At 41.6% G+C, this 19,517-nt stretch overlaps 1 protein-coding gene across 1 annotated transcript in view; it reads right to left on the bottom strand.

Moving 5' to 3' along the window:
• NLRP1 (NLR family pyrin domain containing 1) overlaps positions 1–19,517 on the bottom strand; it is a gene marked incomplete at its 5' end in the record, with an annotated part of 53,111 nt that overhangs the window by 14,906 nt on the left and 18,688 nt on the right. The window contains 6 exons of the mRNA XM_055132209.1: positions 5,650–5,873; positions 7,297–7,393; positions 8,051–8,145; positions 10,043–10,129; positions 10,607–10,774; positions 11,532–11,657. Of these exons, the coding sequence (XP_054988184.1) occupies positions 5,650–5,873; positions 7,297–7,393; positions 8,051–8,145; positions 10,043–10,129; positions 10,607–10,774; positions 11,532–11,657 (797 nt within the window). The remainder of the gene's footprint in view (positions 1–5,649; positions 5,874–7,296; positions 7,394–8,050; positions 8,146–10,042; positions 10,130–10,606; positions 10,775–11,531; positions 11,658–19,517) is intronic.

A 19,517-nucleotide genomic window follows, 5' to 3' on the forward strand; every position in this document is an offset into this window, starting at 1 on the left:
AAAGGTCAAATAAGGAAATCACATACAAAGGAGCACCCCTTAGATTTACAGCAGACCTATCAGAGGAAACCCTCTAACCGGAAGACAATGGTGGGACATAGTGAAAAGACTCAATGAAATGAACGCCTCACCAAGAATACTTTATCCAGCTAAGCTCTCACTCAAACTCGAAGGAACCATACACTATTTCATAGATAAACAACAGCTCAGGAACTTCATAGACTCAAAACCAAACTTAAAAGAAGGACTAAGGGGGCTATTGTAAGACAAGGAAAAACCCTACAAGAACAACAAACCCCACAGAAAGATGACACAAAACACCATGACAATAATCTCTCTCATGTCAATGGCCTAAATGCACCAATTAAGAGACACAGAGTGGCAAAATGGATTTGGAAACTAAACCCAACAATCTGCTGCCTACAAAAAACACATCAGAACACTTAGAGCAAACACAGACTCAAAATGAAAGGATGGAAAACAATCCTGCAAGCAAACAACCCCCTTTAAAAAGCTGGGGTGGCCATACTTGTATCCTACAACATAGATTTCAGGTTTAAAAAGATTAGAAGGGACAGCGATGGTCATTTTCTATTCATCAAGGGATATGTACATCAGGAAGAAATCACACTTTTAAATGTATATGCACCTAATGAGCTCCAGCTAAATACTTAAAACAACTCCTAACAGACTTTAAGGAGGACATCACTAGTAGCACAATAGTAGTTGGAGACATCAACACCGCCTTATCACCTCTGGATAGATTGACAAGAATAAAACTCAGCAAGGAAACACTGACTCTGAAGGAAGAAATGGAAGAGAGAGGTCTAATAGACCTTTACAAGGCTCTACACCCCAGAAAGAATACTACACATTCTTTTCCAGTGCACACAGAATATTTTCCAAAATAGACCATGTACTGGGTCACAAAACATACCTCAATAAAATAAAACAATAGAAATTGTATCAACTATTTTTTCAGACCATGATGCACTGAAGATAGAAGCTAATCACACACAGACATGGAGAACCAAAGCAAACACCTGGAAATTAAACAGCTCAGTTTTGAACAATGAGTGAGTTAGGAAGGAAATCAAGGAAGAAATCAAGAGATACCTCAAAACAAATGAGAATGAAGTCACGAGTCACCAAAACCTAGTAGCACAATAGTAGTTAAAGCCGTGTTAAGGGGGAAAATTTATATTTCTGCAAGCATTCCTCAGGAAGGAAGAAAGGGGGGCCTACATAGAGAGCTTACTTCACAGCTCAAGATCTTAGAAAATGACCAGAAAAAGGAATCCAAACCAGATTGAATGAAAGAAATAGTAAAAATTAGAGCAGAGATTAACGACATGGAAACCCAGAAAGCAATCCAAAAGGTCAATGAAACCAAGAGCTGGTTCTTTGAGAAAATAAACAAAATCGATAAACCGCTAGCAAGACTCACAAAGAAAGAGAGAGAGAACCCCAATAATCGAATCAGAAATGAAAAAAGGTACATCACAACAGAAACCAATGAAATTCAAAACATCATCAGAGACTACTTTGAAAGTTTGTATGCCATGAAAGAAGAGAACCTAAAAGAAATGGATGAATTTCTTGATTCCTACAATCTCCCAAGACTGAACCAAGAAGACTTGGAATGCCTGAATAGACCCATTAATATCAAGGAAATTGAAACTGTAATCAAAAGTCTCCCCAAAGACAAAAGCCCAGGCCCAGATGGATTCACTGGCGAATTCTTCCAAACATTTAAAGAGAACCTGCTGCCAGTTCTCCTTAAGATTTTCCAGGAAATTGAAAAAACAGGAACTCTCCCAAACAGTTTCTATGAGGCACACATCTCCCTAATACCAAAAGCAAACAAAGACACCACTAAGAAAGAAAATTATAGACCAATATCCCTGATGAACACCAATACGAAGATCCTCAACAAAATATTAGCAAATAGAATCCAACAAGTCATCAAAAAAGATCATACACCATGACCAAGTGGAATTCATCCCGGGGATGCAAGGATGGTTTAACATTCGGTAATCAATCAACATAATCCAATCATATCAACAAAAGTAAAGATAAAGACCATATGATCATGTCAGTAGATGCAGACAAAGCATTTGACAAGATCCAACATCTGTTCATGATGAAAACTCTCACCAAATGGTTTTTGGAGGTGCTTTCCTCAAGATAGTCAAAGCCATCTACCACAAACCTATGGCAAGCATTATCCTCAATGAGGAAAAGCTAAGGGTCTTTCCTCTAAGATCAGGGATAATACAATGATGCCCACTCTCACCACTTTGTTCAATATAGTACTGGAATTATTTGCAATAGCGGCTAGGCAAGAAAAAGATATTAAGGGCATCCAGATAGGAAAGGAAGAAATCAAACTCTCTCTATTTGCAGACGATATGATACTATATATAGAGAAGCCTAAATCCTCTACTAAGAAACTCTTAGAAACAATAGACTTGTACAGTAAAGTCGCAGACTATAAAATCAATACCCCAAAATCCATGGCCTTCCTATATGGAAACAATGAGACAGAGGAAAGGCACATGCAAAAAGCAATCCCATTCACAATCATGCCCCAGAAAACCATGTACCTCAGAATCAGCTTAACTAAGGAAGTAAAAGACCTCTACAAATAAAACTATAAAATGCTACTCCATGAAACAAAAGAGTAAATGAGGAAATGGAAACATATCCCCTGCTCATAGATAGGAGAGTGAACATTGTCAAAATGGCAATGCTCCCCAAAGCATCATACAAATTCAACGTGATCCATATAAAGATACCCATGAAATTCTTCAAAGAAATGGATCAAGCAATCCTGGTATTAATATAGAACAACAAACATCCACTGATAGCTAAAACAATTCTTGGGAAAAAGATGATGGGAGGCATCACCCTCCCAACCTTAAACTTTACTACAAAGCGGTAATAATTAAAACAGCATAGTACTGGAACAAAGGCAAAGCTGCAGACCAATGGAACAGAGTGGAATATCCCTACACATAACCCCAAATGTATGATCATCTAATCTTTGATAAGGGAGTAGGAGATGTGAAGTGGAGCATGAAAGCCTCTTTAACAAATGGTGCTGGCATAACTGGACAACTACATGCAAAGAATGGGCTTAGACCTCGACCTGATACTATGCACAAAAGTCAGATCACAATGGATTAAAGACCTCAACATCAGACAACAATCCATAACGTACATTGAAGACAAGGTCGGCAAAACCCTCCATGATATTGAGGCTAAAGGTATATTCAAAGATGACATGCAACTGATCAACCAAATGGAAATAGAGATAAACAAATGGGACTATATTAAACTAAGAAGCTTCTGCACCGCAAAATATACAGTGACCAGAATACAACGACAGTCTACACAATGGGAAGGGATATTCATCCAATACCCATGTGATAAGGGGTTGATATCACGGTATATAAGGCACTGGTTGAACTCTACATGAAGAAAACATCGAACCCCATCAGAAAATGGGGCGAAGCAATGAACAGAACCTTTCCCAAGGAAGAGATGTGAATGGCCAAAGACACATGAAAAAATTCTCTTCATCACTAATCATCAGGGAGATGCAGACGCAGACCAAAAAACAACTATGAGAAACCACCTCATTCCACAGAGACTGTCAGACATCCAAAAGAATAAAGCAACTGTTGTTGGAGAAGATGTGGGGAGAAAGGGACCCTTCTACACTGTTGGATGGAATGCCAACTGGTTCAGCCTTTTTGGAAAACAATGTGGACACTTCCTAAAAAATTAGAAATTGAGCTCCCATTTGACCCAGCAAAACCACTTCTGGGAATATATCTCGTAGAAGCAAAAATGTATAGTCTAAATGACATCTGCACTTATATGTTCATCACAGCACTGTTTACAATAGTAAATCTGGAAAAAACCCGAGTGCCCTAAAACAGATGACTGGTTAAAGAAACTTTGGTACATCTATACAATGGAATACTATGCAGCTGTTAGAAAAGATGAAGTCATGAACTTTGCATATAAGTGGATCAACATGGAAAGTATCAGGCTAAGTGAAATGAGTCAGAAAGAGAGAGACAGACATAGAAAGACTGCGCTCATCTGTGGGATATAAAATAACAGAGTAGGAGACTAAACCCAAGAATAGTAGAAATAAGTACCAGGAAGTTGGCTCCATGGCTTGGAAGCTGGCCTCACATGCTGGGGCGAAATGCAGTTCAGATAGAGAAGGGAACACCAAGTAAAATGTGGTTAGAGGACCCGCTTGGGAAGGGAGATACGTGCTGAAAGTAGACTATAGATTGAGCAGGATGACCACTCAATGCCCCTATTGCAAACCACAACACCCAAAAGGAGAGATAGAAGAAAAGGGAATGCCCTGCGATAGAGGCGGGGTGTGGTCGGAGGGAGGGTGGGATTGGAGAGTGGGAGGGATACTGGGTACATTGGTGGTGGAGAATGGACACTGGTGGAGTGATGGGTGCTCGAACATTGTATGACAGAAACAGAAGTACAAAAAAAGGACTTAGAGCAGGCACTGATAAAGTTTGTGTGGAATCATAAAAGACATAAAAAATTATAAAGTTTTCATAAAAGATATAAAAGATATCCAAAACCAAACTGAAAAATAAGAAACTAGTAGGCAATTCACTACCAAACTTGAAGCTGTACTATATGGCCATAGTGATAAAAGCAGTGTGATACTGGAATTAGCACAGAATCTCTGACCAATTGGTCAGAATAGAATTTCCAAAAGATAAACCCCCATATGTGATCAATTAATTTTTGACAAAGGAGCTGAGAGCATGAAATGGAATAAGGATAGCATCTTCAATGAGTTAGCTGACCCAATTTTGATCCCTAGTACAAATGGTACCATGAGCACCTCCAGGGGTTGTTCCTAAGCACAGAGATAGAAATAGTCCCTGAGAATGCCTTGCCACAGTGGCAGGGTGGGGTGGGGGGGAGATGGGATTGGGGAGGGTGGGAGGGACACTGGGTTTACAGGTGGTGGAGAATGGGCACTGGTGAAGGGATGGGTTCCCAGACTTTGTGTGAGGGAAGTATGAGCACAGAAGTGTATAAATCTGTAACTGTACCCTCACGGTGATTCTCTAATTAAAAATAAATAAATTTAAAATTAAAAAAAAAAAAAAAAAGAAATAGTCCCTGAGTACTGTAGCGTGAGGCCCCTAGACTTCCAAAGCAACACATAGGTAGATTACTTACCAAATGTTATTTGTTATTGAGGGGTTTCTTTTGTTTTGTTTTGGCGCCATACCCTATGCTGAGGGAACTACTATGGCTTGGTGATGGGGGTCACTTCTGCCAGTGCTCAGGGAGTATGCAGTGCTAGAGGTTGAACTCAGCTCTTCTTCAATCAAAGCATGTGCTACAACCTTTTGAATTATGTTTCTGGCACAAATAGACCATTTGGAAACTTTTGGGTAATTCAGGAAAAAATAATTATGATGTTGGAAAACAAGTGTTCTTTAAAAATAACAAAACTTTACCCAGAACACAGTGGGATGGAGGACAATTGTCTTTACACAATTCTCTCACAGGACAAAAATTATCAAAAGCAACTTTCAGTTTATCTATTACCACCATCATTCCCTCATCCCTCTCTATGCTTACCTTGGATAGCCACAAAATGAGGGAGGTACACAGCCTCCACAGTTCCTGGCTCAGCCTTGATGTCAAACAGAGGACCTGCAACCATCCAGTTGTTCTGTAGGACAGTCTTGTCCAGGAACTGGTCCCAAGCACAGAATTCAATCTCAATGGTCACTGGACCCCTGACAACAAAGTGCAGACCCATGTGGGGCCAGTGGAAGAAGCCGGCCATAGGAAGGTGAATTCTGGAAGACCAGGGAGAGAAATAAATACACTGAATCTACACACTCACTGAGTTATTACCAGATGCCAGAACCTGTGCAGGGCACTACAGATCCAGTAAAGTGACTACCAGTCCAGAAACTGATATTAAGGATGTGAATTTGAGTCCTATCTCTTCTTTCTTATTTTGTGGGGACAATAGTGAAACTGAAGTATCGAGATAGCTAAAACACATGTGGGCTTGGATAACTCTTTTTCCAAGGATCATAATGATGCTGAAGATGAAACAGGAAATTGTTCTTGATTTTAAAAGTTCTTTGTTCTAATAATTACCAATAATTATTAACTATTGATTTATGACTAGTGATAAATCCTGGAAGAGATTTAATTGCCTTTTGCAAGCTTCTCTTTTTGGTAAGTGAGGAGTTCTGTGTTGTCATATTCTGTAAGTTGGGATAGTACTGATAGCCTTACTATCTCACCAGCCCTGGAAATAAAGCTTCATACTTATATAGTCTTAAATGCATTACAGAATACTTAAGGATAAGGCCTGGAAGAACAGCAAACTGGCTTAGAATGACTACTTTGCAGGAGTATTCAACAGAATTCAAATTCAGGTATTGGGCAGGTCAGAATGACATACAGGCTGAGCGTATGTTTTACATGTTAGAGGCCTGAGTTTGATTCCTAGCAATGGGATCCCTCAGGACCACCAACATAATCCAAATCCCCCTATCTCTCAGAGCCAAATCAAACCATGGTGTTGTTTATCTACTAAGTTCAATCCAGGCAGTTCTGTTTTCTGTGATTCCCTCAAAGTGAGCAAGTTATGTTCAGATGCACTGGAAAGGAGTATAATCCCTGGTGAACACTGCAATTAAAAATATGTGCACATGCCCTGGTCAAGAATTGCCTGCAGAGCACATATGAGTGTGGTTGTTCCTTCTGGTGATCACTACAGTCAGAATTTGGGTGTCATATCTAAAGAGTGAGACCTCTGCACAGCACATGTGAAAACACAACTAAAGAAAGTGCAAACCTGTAGTAACACTGCCAAGTGTGCAAGCATCAGAACCTTATTTGCCACCCCTAGTGAGCACAATATTAAAAATGTGATAGTAGCATTGTAAGGCTTGTATGATTCACAGTCATCAATAACAAATAGATTTACTTGAGGATAAAAAATCACTAATATATTTATTAAAATATTGAAACAAATTTTGTAAAACAATTGTTGAAGATAATGGGTATATGAAAATTTTGTATGCTTTTTTGTGTATGATCAAAACTTTTCACATTAAATGTTTTGCAAAATAAAATACCTTGTTCAGTCCTATTTCTACCAGTAAAGGAGGAGGTATCCTTTAAGACATGAATATGGGGAACCCTGTGGGGATTGTGTGGTGGCAGAGTTAATCATGGGGCTAACAGAGTCCCCTCACTCACCGATACAGGTTCCTCTCCCTGTCAACCATTTCAGTAGCCACAGGTCCTGTTGGGCCCCAGAAATAATCATCTGTACCCAGAGACTTCATGTGTAGGTCTCCCAGAGGTTCAGGAGAAGAAAGACACAGAGGTAGGGTCTCCTGAGCACTTTGAGAGGAGCTTCCCTCTGGAACAGATAGGACAGTGGTCAGCATTAGGAGGACCTGACCTGGTCTCTGTCACCCTATGGCTGGAGCGTGAAGAGATACTTAACAAGTCTGGTTTTCATATCTGAAATATAGCAGAACTGTATTTTCAGCCTCTTTCCCTGCCCCCGAGGCTGCCTGTCTCCTGAGCAGGGTCAACCAGTCTCCTGGTCAACTCCAGTTCTCAACCCCTCCTTACTGATCCAGACTTGGTGTTTACTTCAGCATGCCACAGGTTGGAGGTGGCTTGTGAGAAGAACAAGGCTAAAAAGAAAGATGAATGAGGTTTCAGAATGTCAGGGTGAGTTAGGCTCATAATTTGAATCATAGCATGGGTTTTCTAAGCAGAATCAGCCCAGCCTCTGTGGCTGAGAGGGAAGCTGGGAGAGAGGAAGAAATTCTACATGGCATGAGAAGTGCATGAACTTGCATGGGACAGAACTTTCTTAGTGAGGGGAGGGGAGTGGATCCTGCTCTGTCCCTCATCAGAGATGGATATTGCTCAGGATGACCTTTCACGTTGCCTCCCTGGACTTCCATCATGATGCTCCCAACTTTGCCCTTCCGACAACCTGATTTCCGTCTTTGTTGCTTGAGTAAATACGCATCATCTTTCATCGTGTTTTCTTCATCGTCCATTTTAGGGGTCATCTGTGGTGGTATCCTAGACACAGGATTATTAATTCTTCCTGAGATCATGGAGAATAGAAGTTTGTCTCTGTGATATCCTCACAGAAACTTTCTCATCCCCTTTTACTGTTCCCACATGGGCTTCTCCTGCGGTTTCTTATCTCTGTGAATGGCAGCCATGCCAACCAGAACAGGTGTGTCATCCTGACTCATCCCTCTCCCCCTTGGAGCTGATTGATCCTTGTGACACTATCTCCACTATAGTCTCCTTGCTAGCTTCTTCACTTATCAACAGGCCCTGGTAATTGTGCTAGAATAACTGTAGCACCTTCTGTTCTTGTCCTCCATGCTTGCTATGTAACAGCAATAGATGCTTTATATGAACCTCTCTCATTGCTTCCTACTTAAACCGAGAAATGATTACTCATTAATTTTGGTTATATTGGAAAGATTCTAACAGGCCTTAGAGTGCAGGGTCCTTTCCCCACCTATGCCACACTCTGGTGCTCACTCCTCTCTAGACTGGTGCTTATTAATCTCAGTGTGAAATTACTTACAATGTTTGTTAAAATATATTCCCGGGCCCACCTGAGATTCTGAAGTAGCAGAACTTCAGCAGGTCTAAGAATTTACATTAAATTCAACTGGATGCTGCTGCTACAGGACCATGTACCATACTGTAAGTTGCAGACACCAGTCTCAGAAGAACCAAACTCAGCCTCTGCATGGAACCTACCCATTTTAGCCCATTTTTACCCTCTCTCAGAGATCAACTCAGTGCCTGGGAACAAGGACAGGGAGGCTCCCAATGCATTCACTCAATGCGAGGTGTAGTTATTGAGTCTGTGTGAGTCCTTGCCTATTTCTCTGATGAAGTGGACTGTCTTATATACTGCTGTGTCCTAGCACTGCTTGCCTCAGGAACCTTTGCCCAACGATAAATGGCTCCTCCTCCTTAGCATGTGTGTGCGTGTGTGTGTGTGTGTGTGTGTGCTTGCATGCATGTGCATTGTGTGTTTCTTGGACTGAACTTTCTCCTAAAAGGCTCTCTCTTTGTCATATCTTGCTTTTGTGTTCATTGATTTCCATGATCAGTATTTCTCTAAGTTATTATTACTATAGTTTAGGTAATAGGTTTTCAATAGTGTTCAAGTTTATGTTATTGATATACAAATATACTGCACACCACCAACAATAAAAGTGCCCATGACTCTCCACATCTTCCTTCCCATTCACCTCCTCCCATTGTTTGTTAGTTGACAGCTATGGTTTGGATGTATACTATTACCTCCCTTAGCACCACCAATGTGCTCCATACCCTCTAACTATGTTCCTATTATTTGTTGTCAACCTTTTTGTTCCCCACCCCCAAACCTGCCACCCTCAGCTCTGGCTGGAGAGAAACTGAGGACATCGGTGGCATGAAATGTGCACTGGTGAAGGGATGGTTGTTGGAATATTGTATGACTGAAACTCAATATGAATAACTTTGTCACTGTATTGAGTCTTACAGTGGTTCAATTTTAAAAAATGTTTCTCTCAGAGTAACCAGAGAGATACTACAGAAACTTAGGTGCTTGCCTTGCATGTGGTGGACACTGGTTCAATCCCTGGTAGTATATGTGGTCTCCTGAGTACCTCAGGAATGATCGCTGAGCTTTGTTACCTGTGGCTCCCAAAATGACACAAAAAATGTTGCTTCTCTCCTTAAGCATCTACCTGAAGGTTTAAGCAGAGAGACGGGATTATATTTGCGCTAACTGACTAATCAGGGTTTACTGATGTTGCTTTGGTTTCTTGGATTCTTTCTGGCTGTGTCTGTTTTGCCTTCACCCCAGGTTTTCTTCCCCATCTCTTTGTTCTGGACCAGCTTCAGGGAACTCAGCTCCAGACCTGCATCAATGGAGGGAGTTCCAAGCTCCCCTACTTACCCTTTGCTACAGATACACAGTTGAGGCTTCTCCTTCTTCAGGACTTTCAGCATCACTGTCACCTTACTCAGCTGAATCTGGTCCAGCCTGCAAGCACAAAGGATTACTGGCTCTGCAGTCACTCTCACAAGTTTCTGAAGTTTTCAGGGATAAGCATCCTAGCACATACCGGTCCTAGTTACTCTGGTCTCCAGTGGAAAGACTTGAGATATTTATAGTGAGTGTTAGAGAGTGAATGAATGAAGTAGGCACTCCCTTAGCACAAGCAATCTCACTAATTTCATCTCACTAATGTCTCCTTTGCCCAGCACTGTCCTAGACAGATATTATTTCAGTACAGTCCTTGGGGTTACTACAACAGTGTCATTTCCAGATGAAGAAACTGAGTTTTAGGTGATGACGGATCATAGTCAAGAGCCTAAATTAGCGGCATAGCTGGTAAGGAGCCCGGTTTGACCATGTAAATTTATGCAATACTCTTTCTCTATTCAATGCCCCACCAACTGTCTCCATCACTACACTACTCACAGCCCTTTCCTGTCTTCCATCTTAAAGGAGCCTTACCACAGAGTCTGAAGTTTGCAGGAAGGATGCCTCAGTTCTTTACAAAACATCCTCAAACCTTGGGAACCCAGGTCATTCTGCTCTAGGCTCAGTCTTCTCAGGTTGGAGGTTCTGAGCATGGAAGTCAGGTACTGGCAGCTACTTAACTCGAGTCCACAGTTGTTTAACCTGTAGAAGAAACATGCGTTCACAGTCTTGACACAGGAGTCATCTCTTAGGGAATCTAGACGATAATTATTTTTTCTGAGTACTGCTGCTAATTCTGAGGTCTGGGATGAAATTAGGGGGAGATAAAGACCTCTGGACACAATAAACTGGGAGATTTTATTTATTTGTTTATTTATTTAGGTTTGGGGGCAGCATCCAGCAATGCTTAGGGGTTACTCCTGGCTCTACACTTAGAATTAGCCCCTGGTAGTCTCAGGGAATTTATTGGAAGTTGGGGACAGAACTTGGGTCGGTTGCATGCAAGGAAAATACCTTACCTTCTGTGCTAATGCTCCAGCCCCCGGGATGTATTTTAAAGTTTGAGTTATTCTACTATGTGAGCAAACCAGGCACACCATATGCATACTATGAATATATCTGAGTAGGGTCCCCAGGAAAAATTTGTCTGGAATTTTCTGCTCCCTGGGTATCAGCCCTGCTTCTGCCACCTTTGTATCCAAAGATAAGTCTGCTAAGCTCCAGGCAGAGTACTCTGGACTTATCCTCCATATTGGTGTAAGAAGGATGTTAAGTGATTGTCATAAATTAGAGAGTCTTTACTGGAGATTTCACTAGGAACATGAAAAATTGTATTTGGTATCAGGCATGACATTAGCACCTGATGCTTCTTCCAGGAATGCTTTGGAACAAAATTGAATGGCCCATCTCCACCTGGTTGATTCTAATCACCTGTTAGTGTAGTAAGAATAAAATTTACAGGTGGCAGAATTCACTGAATACCAGGGATTTCCAAGTCCTGGTGTTTCTGGTTGCCTTTCCTCGTTTTGCCCCATCTATAAGTCTCTTGATGCAGAAATGTTGAGTTAGCAGGTAGAGGATGGCCCTGTAGAGGGAAAAGACTTTGTCTTAGGAAAACTGGAAGGGGAAGAATGTGCCAGGTAGACCAAATAGAAATGTGAGCAAGAACCTCAGGTCTAGATCCGCAATACCCTTGATGGCAATCTCTGAGGTGTGTGAGGAAGTGAATGTAGTATGAATATGTGTGAGCATGTAACTATATCAGAAAGAGACCCAGGGTTACATAGCAAGTTAACAATCCACTCCTGTTTCTATATGTTGAGGGATGTAGCTCTCGTTATAGATTGAGATGGAAGAAAAACATTGAATTCAAGGGACTCCAGTGGGCACAGCTCTTTGTGATGGTCAATTGGGAGCATTCATGCACTTCCAATTCACTAGGCAACCATGGCTGAGAGAACAGTAGAGAACTAGGCACTCTGATGAGCCTGGTGAACTTTGCTTTACACTTTGCTTCATTAATCCTCACAGACCCTATGCAGCAGATACCACTATCATTCTCTCTTGTGGTGGATATGGAAAATGCCAGGGCTATTTCCCTGCTTTTTGCATCCAGCCTCCATTAGGAGTGTCCTTTAATCAAAATTAGAGTCATCTCTAATTTTAGGATTGAGAGTCATCTTGGGCCTTGCTTTGGTCAATGGAAACAGAAAATATAACATAGGCAGGGAGTAGAGAAGTGTTTACATGTGAAGTATTGGCTTTCTTTAGCTGAATTTTGGTTTAAGAGAGTTCCCACCCACCAGTGCAAATGTGGATAAGCTGAGATTCTCTAGAGCCCTTCTCCTCCCTTCATCTTTTGTGCTCCTATCTTCTTTGTCCCTTGGTTGTAGGGCATTTCCTTCCCTCTCTACAAGCCTAACCCACAAGAATGAGTCAACTGAGAAAAAATTACAATAGCCTCAAATGGCAGTTTGGCTGTCTCAGACTTTGATGAAAGTTCTGGACTACAGCATCTATTAGCATGTGGTTGCTCAGCTCTGGCTCTGTGATGATATGAATGGTGCTCAACCAGAGGCAAGGTCCTTGCAGTCTTCAGCTGTAATGTTATAGTCAACAAATGTGAGGGAGACTCATAGCAAATCCTTGAATTTACTCATCCAATGATTCCACAGACTTACAAAGCACCCATTGAGCACTTACTAGGCCAAGCCTATCTATCAGAAGATCAGGCAGACAAACCCCTTTCCCCAAAGGATCTGAAACGCACAGGTACAAAAGAGTATACTAAAATTAATTACATTTAAATAGCATTTGACTTTTGAATAAAAAACCTGACACATTTTCCTTTTCCCCCAAACTAAAATTTGAGTTCAAGCTCCTTGTCTTTGTCTGTGGAACACTGGAGACCTTGCTCCTTGTCATCCTTCCTCCCACCATATCCTTTAGGTCCATGCTCCCTGGCCTCCTTGTTTCTTAAACACTTTTCCATTGAAGTCTATGCATCTTCTGTGTCTTCTGTGCCTTGTGCCATCTAACCCTTTATGGGTTTTTCCTCTGCTGCTTCAGGTTTTCACTTAAATTCGCTTAAAATTAACCTTGCTGAAATATTTTTTCAGCTCTGTGCCCAATTTAAAATTACACACCCAGTGTCAGCTCCTATACTCATCAACTTTATTGTTCCCTAAGCCCATAGACAAACATTTTACTTCCTAAACTTTTGTGTCCTCATTCTGGAATGCATGCAATATAATGAAGGTATTTGCCTATATAAATTATTAATTGTGGTGCCAAGTGAACAGCGACAGTGAAATGGAAGTTCCCTCTTTGATTAAGTGCCCAAATGAGCACCTAGGCAAGAGGGGACCCCTTCGGTTTTAGAAGTGTGCAGGAAGTAGAATTGTAACCAGAGACCTGCACCAACGCGGGGCCCCTTCCCTACAGGTCAGTGGTGGTGGGCAGTGTGACCTCTGGGTGGAAGCTGCATGAGCAGTTGATTTCCCCTTTTATAGTGCATTCGATTCATATCTCAGCCTCTGTTACTTAACTCTTATGAGGGTAGCCTGGCTACCCCAACCACATTAGGCCAATAGTCCACTAGCCTATTCCAATCAACATAATGGTGAACACAAGAATCTGTACAAATAGAAACTAAAAGAACACATCCCCTGAACCTGCACTAGAAGCCTAACATAAGTCACACAAGAGCTTCAAAGAGGAAGGTTATATCCTTGAAGGGGAAAGAGGAGACCACCATCCACTGAGCTCATTCAGAGTCCTCCCTGGCAGTGAGAGGGAGACATTAATAGTGAATTGGAGGGATTCACCTCCACACTATGACAGGAACATGGAGAAACAGCGTAGATCCTCACTCAGGGCTCCCCAAAAGGAGGCGGGACCTCCACTACCCAACTGTAGCCACGCTCCATTTTCCATAATTATCACACCATATGATGGAATTCAGATAGTAGCAACAAATCATAGAGAGTTATATATATATACATACATACATATGTATATTATATATATATACCTCTTGGAGGACCTGGCAAGCTACTGAGAGTATCCCGCCCGCATGGGCAGAGCCTGGCAAGCTACCTGTGGTGGATTCGATATGCCAAAAACAGTAATGATAGGCTTCATTTCACTGACCCTGAAAGAGCCTCCAATCATTGGGAAAGACAAGTAAGGAGAGGCTGCTAAAATCTCAGGGCTGGGAGGAATAGAAATGTTACTGGTGCCTGCTCAAGTAAATCGATAAACAGCAGGATGACAAATTCTTTTTTTAAAAATTTTTATTAGTGAATCACCTTGAGGTACAGTTACAAACTTATGAACTTTCATGTTTGCATTTTGTTTACATACCTCCACCAGTGCCCATTCTCCTCCACCAATGTTCCCAGTATCCCTTCCACCCTCCCACTCCATCCCCCCCCCCCACCTCACCTCTGTGGCAGGGAATTCCCTTTTGTTCTCTCTCTCCTTTTGGGTGTTGTGGTTTGCCATAGAGGCACTGAGTGGCCCTCATGTTTGGTCTGTAGTCTATTTTCAGCGTGCATCTTCTATCCCGTGTGGGTCCTCAAACCACACTTTACCTGGTGTTCCGTTCTCTATCTGAGCTGCCCCTTCCTCTAGCATGTGAGGCCAGCTTCCAAGCCTTGGAGCCAACCTTCTGGTACTTATCTCTACTATTCTTGGGTGTTACTCTCCTACTCTGTTATCTTATATTCCACAGATGAGTGCAATCTTTCTGTGTCTCTCTCTTTCTGACTCATTTCACTTAGCATGATACTTTCCATGTTGATCCACTTACATGCAAAGGTCATGACTTCATCTTTTCTAATAGCAGCATAGTATTCCATTGTATAGATGTACCAAAGTTCTTTAACCAGTCATCTGTTCTCGGGCACTCGGGTTTTTTCCTGATTCTGTCTATTGTAAACAGAGCTGCAATGAACATTTGAGTGCAGATGTCATTTCGACTATACTTTTTTGCCTCTCCGGGATATATTCCCAGGAGGGATATTGCTGGGTCAAATGGTAGCTCAATTTCTGATTTTTTGAGAAGCGACCATACTGCTTTCCAAAAGGACTGAACCATTTGGCATTCCCAATTCCCACCATGGTGTGAGGTGGTATCTCATGGTTGTTTTGATCTGCATCTCTCTGATGATTAGTGATGAAGAGCATTTTTTCATGTGCCTTTTTGCCATTCATATTTCTTCCTTGAGAAAATTTCTGTTCATTTCATTGCCCCATTTTTGATGGGGTTAGATGTTTTCTAATAACTAGATTTGGACCCTGCTAGGGTTAGGAATGATTAATCTATCCTCAGTGCTGCAGTCTGAGTCTGTGGCAAGATGTTGCCAGGAGAGCTGCCCTACAAGCTTCAATGTATTTCTTACTATGTCCATACAAAAATAACTAGTATTAAGATGTTAATGAGTTCTTGGACTAAGGAATGGAGAAAAACCTTAAGACCTATCAAAGGAAACCTTCCAAGCCTGAAGACAATTGAGGGTGGTAGTGAAAAAAACTCAATGAAATGAAGACTTCACCAAGAATACTTTATCAAACTAAACTCTCACTCAAACTTAAAGGAAAGATACACTATTTCATGGATAAACAACAGCTCAAGAACTTTATAGACTCAAAACCAAACTTAAAAGGACTAAAGGGGCTATTGTAAGACAAGAAAAACCCCTACAAGTACAACAAACCCTTAAGGAAAGATGTCGCAAAACCCCATGACAATAAAGTCTCTCAATGTCAATGGTGTAATTGCACCAATTAAGAGACACAGAGTGGCAAAATGAATTCAGAAACTGAACCCAACATTCTGATGCCTACAAGAAACACATCTGAACAGTCAGAGCAAACACAGACTCAAAGTCAAAGGATGAAAAACAATCCTGCAAAGCAAACAACACCCTCAAAAAAGCAGGGGTGGCCATATTAGTATCCAACAACAAAGATTTAAGGTTGAAAAAGATTGGAAGGGACAGCGAAGGCCATTTTTTATTAATCAAGAGATATGTACAATCCTAAATAAATAACACTCCTAAACAGTTAAATACTTAAAATAACTGCTAAAATATATATATTTTTTGCTTTTTGGGTCACACCTGGCGATGCACAGGGGTTACTCCTGGCTCATGCACTCAGGAATCACTCCTGGCGGTGCTCAGGGGACATATGGGATGCTGGGAATCGAACCCGGGTCAGCCGCGTGCAAGGCAAACCCCCTACCCGCTGTGCTATTGCTCCAACTGCTAAAATATTTTAAGGAGGACATTGCTAGCAACATAATAGTAGTTGGAGACATCAACACCGCCTTATTACCTCTGGATAGATCTACAAGAATAAAACTCAGCAAGGAAACACTGGCTTTGAAGGAAAAAATAGAAGAGAGAGGGCTAATAGATCTCTATAGGGTTTTACATAACCCCCAAAAGAATACACATTCTTTTCCAGTGCACACGAAATGTTTTCCAAAACAGACCACGTGCTGGGTCACAAAACATACCTCTACAGAATCAGAAATTTTATCAAATATCTTTTCAGACCACGATGCATGGAAGATAGAGGTTAATCACACACAGATACAGAGAAACAAATCAAACACCTGGAAATTAAACAACTCAATATTAAACAACGAGTGGGTCAGAAAGGAAATCAAGGAAATAATCAAAATATTCCTAGAAACAAATGAGAATTAAGATATGAGTTACCAAAATCTATGGGACACAGCTAGAACTTTGTTAAGGGAAAAATGTATAGCTCTGCAAGCATTTCTCAGGAAGGAAGAATAGGCCCACATAAATGACTTCACAGCTCAAAATCTTAGAAAAGGACCAACCAAAGGAGCCCAAATCAGCAGAAGGGAAGAAATAATAAAACTTAGAGCAGAAATTAATGACATGGAAACCCCCCCAAAAAAAAATCCGAAAGTTTAGTAAAACCAAGAGCTAGTTCTTTGAGAAAATAAACATGATTGATAAACCACTAGCAAGACTCATGAAACAAAGAGAGAGAGAACCCTAAAAAACAGAATCAGAAATGAAAAGGGGGACATCACAACAGAAACCAAAGAAATTCAAAAGATCATCAGGGACTACTTTGAAAGTAGAACGATGCCATCAGTGAAGCGGAGGTGGTGTAGTTGCCAACCATTTATTTTCACTCCCATTCCTTCCCATTCTAGTCATTGCATGGCGTTCTTGAGGGTGGCACTGAAGAGTTTCTGTGAAATGATGTCGTCCTGTTGAACCCCTCTCTTTACATCGATTAACACTTCCTTGTAGAATGGTGAGATTATGGTGGTGAATCCATAATACAGCTCGCAGAGGATCTTGATGTACTGAGTTTGAACGTCCTGTCTGGCTAGGGCTTCAATGACCACTTCAGTCTCAACAGAATCAAAGGTCTTCTTTAAATTGATGAACATTAGACAGAGCAGCATCTTGAACTCTCACAAAACTTCAATGGGCTTGGTCACCGTGTGGATATGGTTGATAGTGCTTAATCCTTTTTGGAGCCTGGCTTGCTTGCATGGTTGTCCTTTGTCTAGTGTTCTGCCTATTCTATTCAGGATGACTCGAGTGAACAACTTATAGACGATGGACAACATGCAGATTGGGCAATAGTTACCGATGACGTGGATGTCTCCCTTCTTATACAAAAGAATGGCCCTGCTGGTTTTCCATTGGGACAGAACCTCAGATATTGTGTGAAGGGCTGAGCCAGTGTATTGACGAGTACTGGCGGCAGATTCTTCAGGTGTTCGTGTCTGACCTTGTCTGGACCAGGTGCTGTCTGCACCTTTACCGACAAAATGGCGTGTCAGATTTTGGAAGGGAGGATGTTGGGAATGACATATTCATCCTGTGGGATTTGGTATGTGGGCAGGTGGGCATGCCTGTTGAAGAGATATGAGTAGAAGTCGTGAATAATCCTCTCCATTGCCCTTCTAGAAGATGTGATAGATCCATAGGACATCGGAGGGCAGTCATCTTGGTCTTGTAATTGGCGAAGGACAGGCAAGCATTAGGAATACTTTTCCTGGCTTCTGTCACATCAGCCAACACTGTTGCTCTTCTCTCTTTCAGGTCTTCCTTTATCATTTTTCCACACAGAGCTCGGATGTTAGCTTGTGGTTGCCTCAGGCTCGTGCCAAACCATGTTGATGAATGAGCTCGAGAGTTTCTGAAGACAGGTGTCTGTTTGTGGCTTTCCCACTCTCGGCATTCTTCGGATAGTCATGTTGGTGCTGAACAGTTGATCATATTCCTTGTCGATATTGTCAATGATGGCATCTTCCCACATTGCCACAATAGTGCCAAAGAGCTTCCAGTTGGTGGTCATTCTGGGAGTTTTCTTCTTAAACTTAAACTTTTCAGTCCTTTACCCCCTGCTCTGTGAAATAGAATTTTGCATGAAGGTGACAGTGGTCCGTTCCTGTTTGGAATTTTGGGACAACAGCGACATCAGTCAGGGAAAACCTATTGAATATGATGTGGCCAATTTCTTTGTGAACTGTCCACCGGGAGGTTCCCATGTCCAATGTTTAGATTCGACCTTCTGGAACTACAAGTTACCATGGATGGTCTTGGTTGACATTATGAACTCAAACAGTCTCTCACCCTTTTCATTCTATTCTAGGCCATGAGTCCCAATGTGGAGTTCTTTGGGTGACCTTCTAGGTTCTATCTTAGCCTTAAAATCACCAATAGTGATCTTATAGAAAGTGTAATCTTTATAAAACTTCTCCAGCTCCATGTAGAACTTCTCAATTTCTTCTTCATTGTAGTTGGATGTTGGTGCATAGACAACGAAGATAGAACCTGCCAGCAGTGAGCCACATCTACTCAAGTATAATCGTCCAATTCGGGTTGTTAGGCATTTGAATGAACCAATGCTCAGGGCCAAGTTTGTGTTGACAAGGACACTGACGCAACCAACTCCTCTGCTTTGAGGAACAGATCTTGTCCAGTGTCCAAAATAGCGTGATGTGATCAATGCCTTCTCATTTTGGTCAGACCAATGATGTACTTGATCTTCTGCGCTTACACCATCAGGTCCTCGATGGATGCTTCCAATACCTGCATATGTGCGTTGAAAGTTCAGAGTCATTTTAGTCCTTTGTTTTGGCAGTCTAGTTCATCCCTGAGATTTACTTAGCCTCTCCTTGCTCATCCTTCTTAACGCTGCCATATTGGTGGCTTTTTTGGTGTCAAATGAATAAGGCCCATTGTTGTTACTGTTTTTGGCATATTGAATATGCCACAGGTAGCTTGCCACCTCCACTATCCAGCCACCGCCATGCTCCAGGCTGCTTTCCGGACACTGGGGCCAAACTTCAGGCTTGAGAGAAGTCCACAGAACCAGGTAAAACAGAACTTTGCGACCTTGGACTCCAGGCTCAACGAGACCCGGAAACAAGATC

The sequence above is a fragment of the Sorex araneus genome, chromosome 3 (genome assembly GCF_027595985.1).
Source record: "Sorex araneus isolate mSorAra2 chromosome 3, mSorAra2.pri, whole genome shotgun sequence".
NCBI classification, from domain to species: domain Eukaryota; kingdom Metazoa; phylum Chordata; class Mammalia; order Eulipotyphla; family Soricidae; genus Sorex; species Sorex araneus.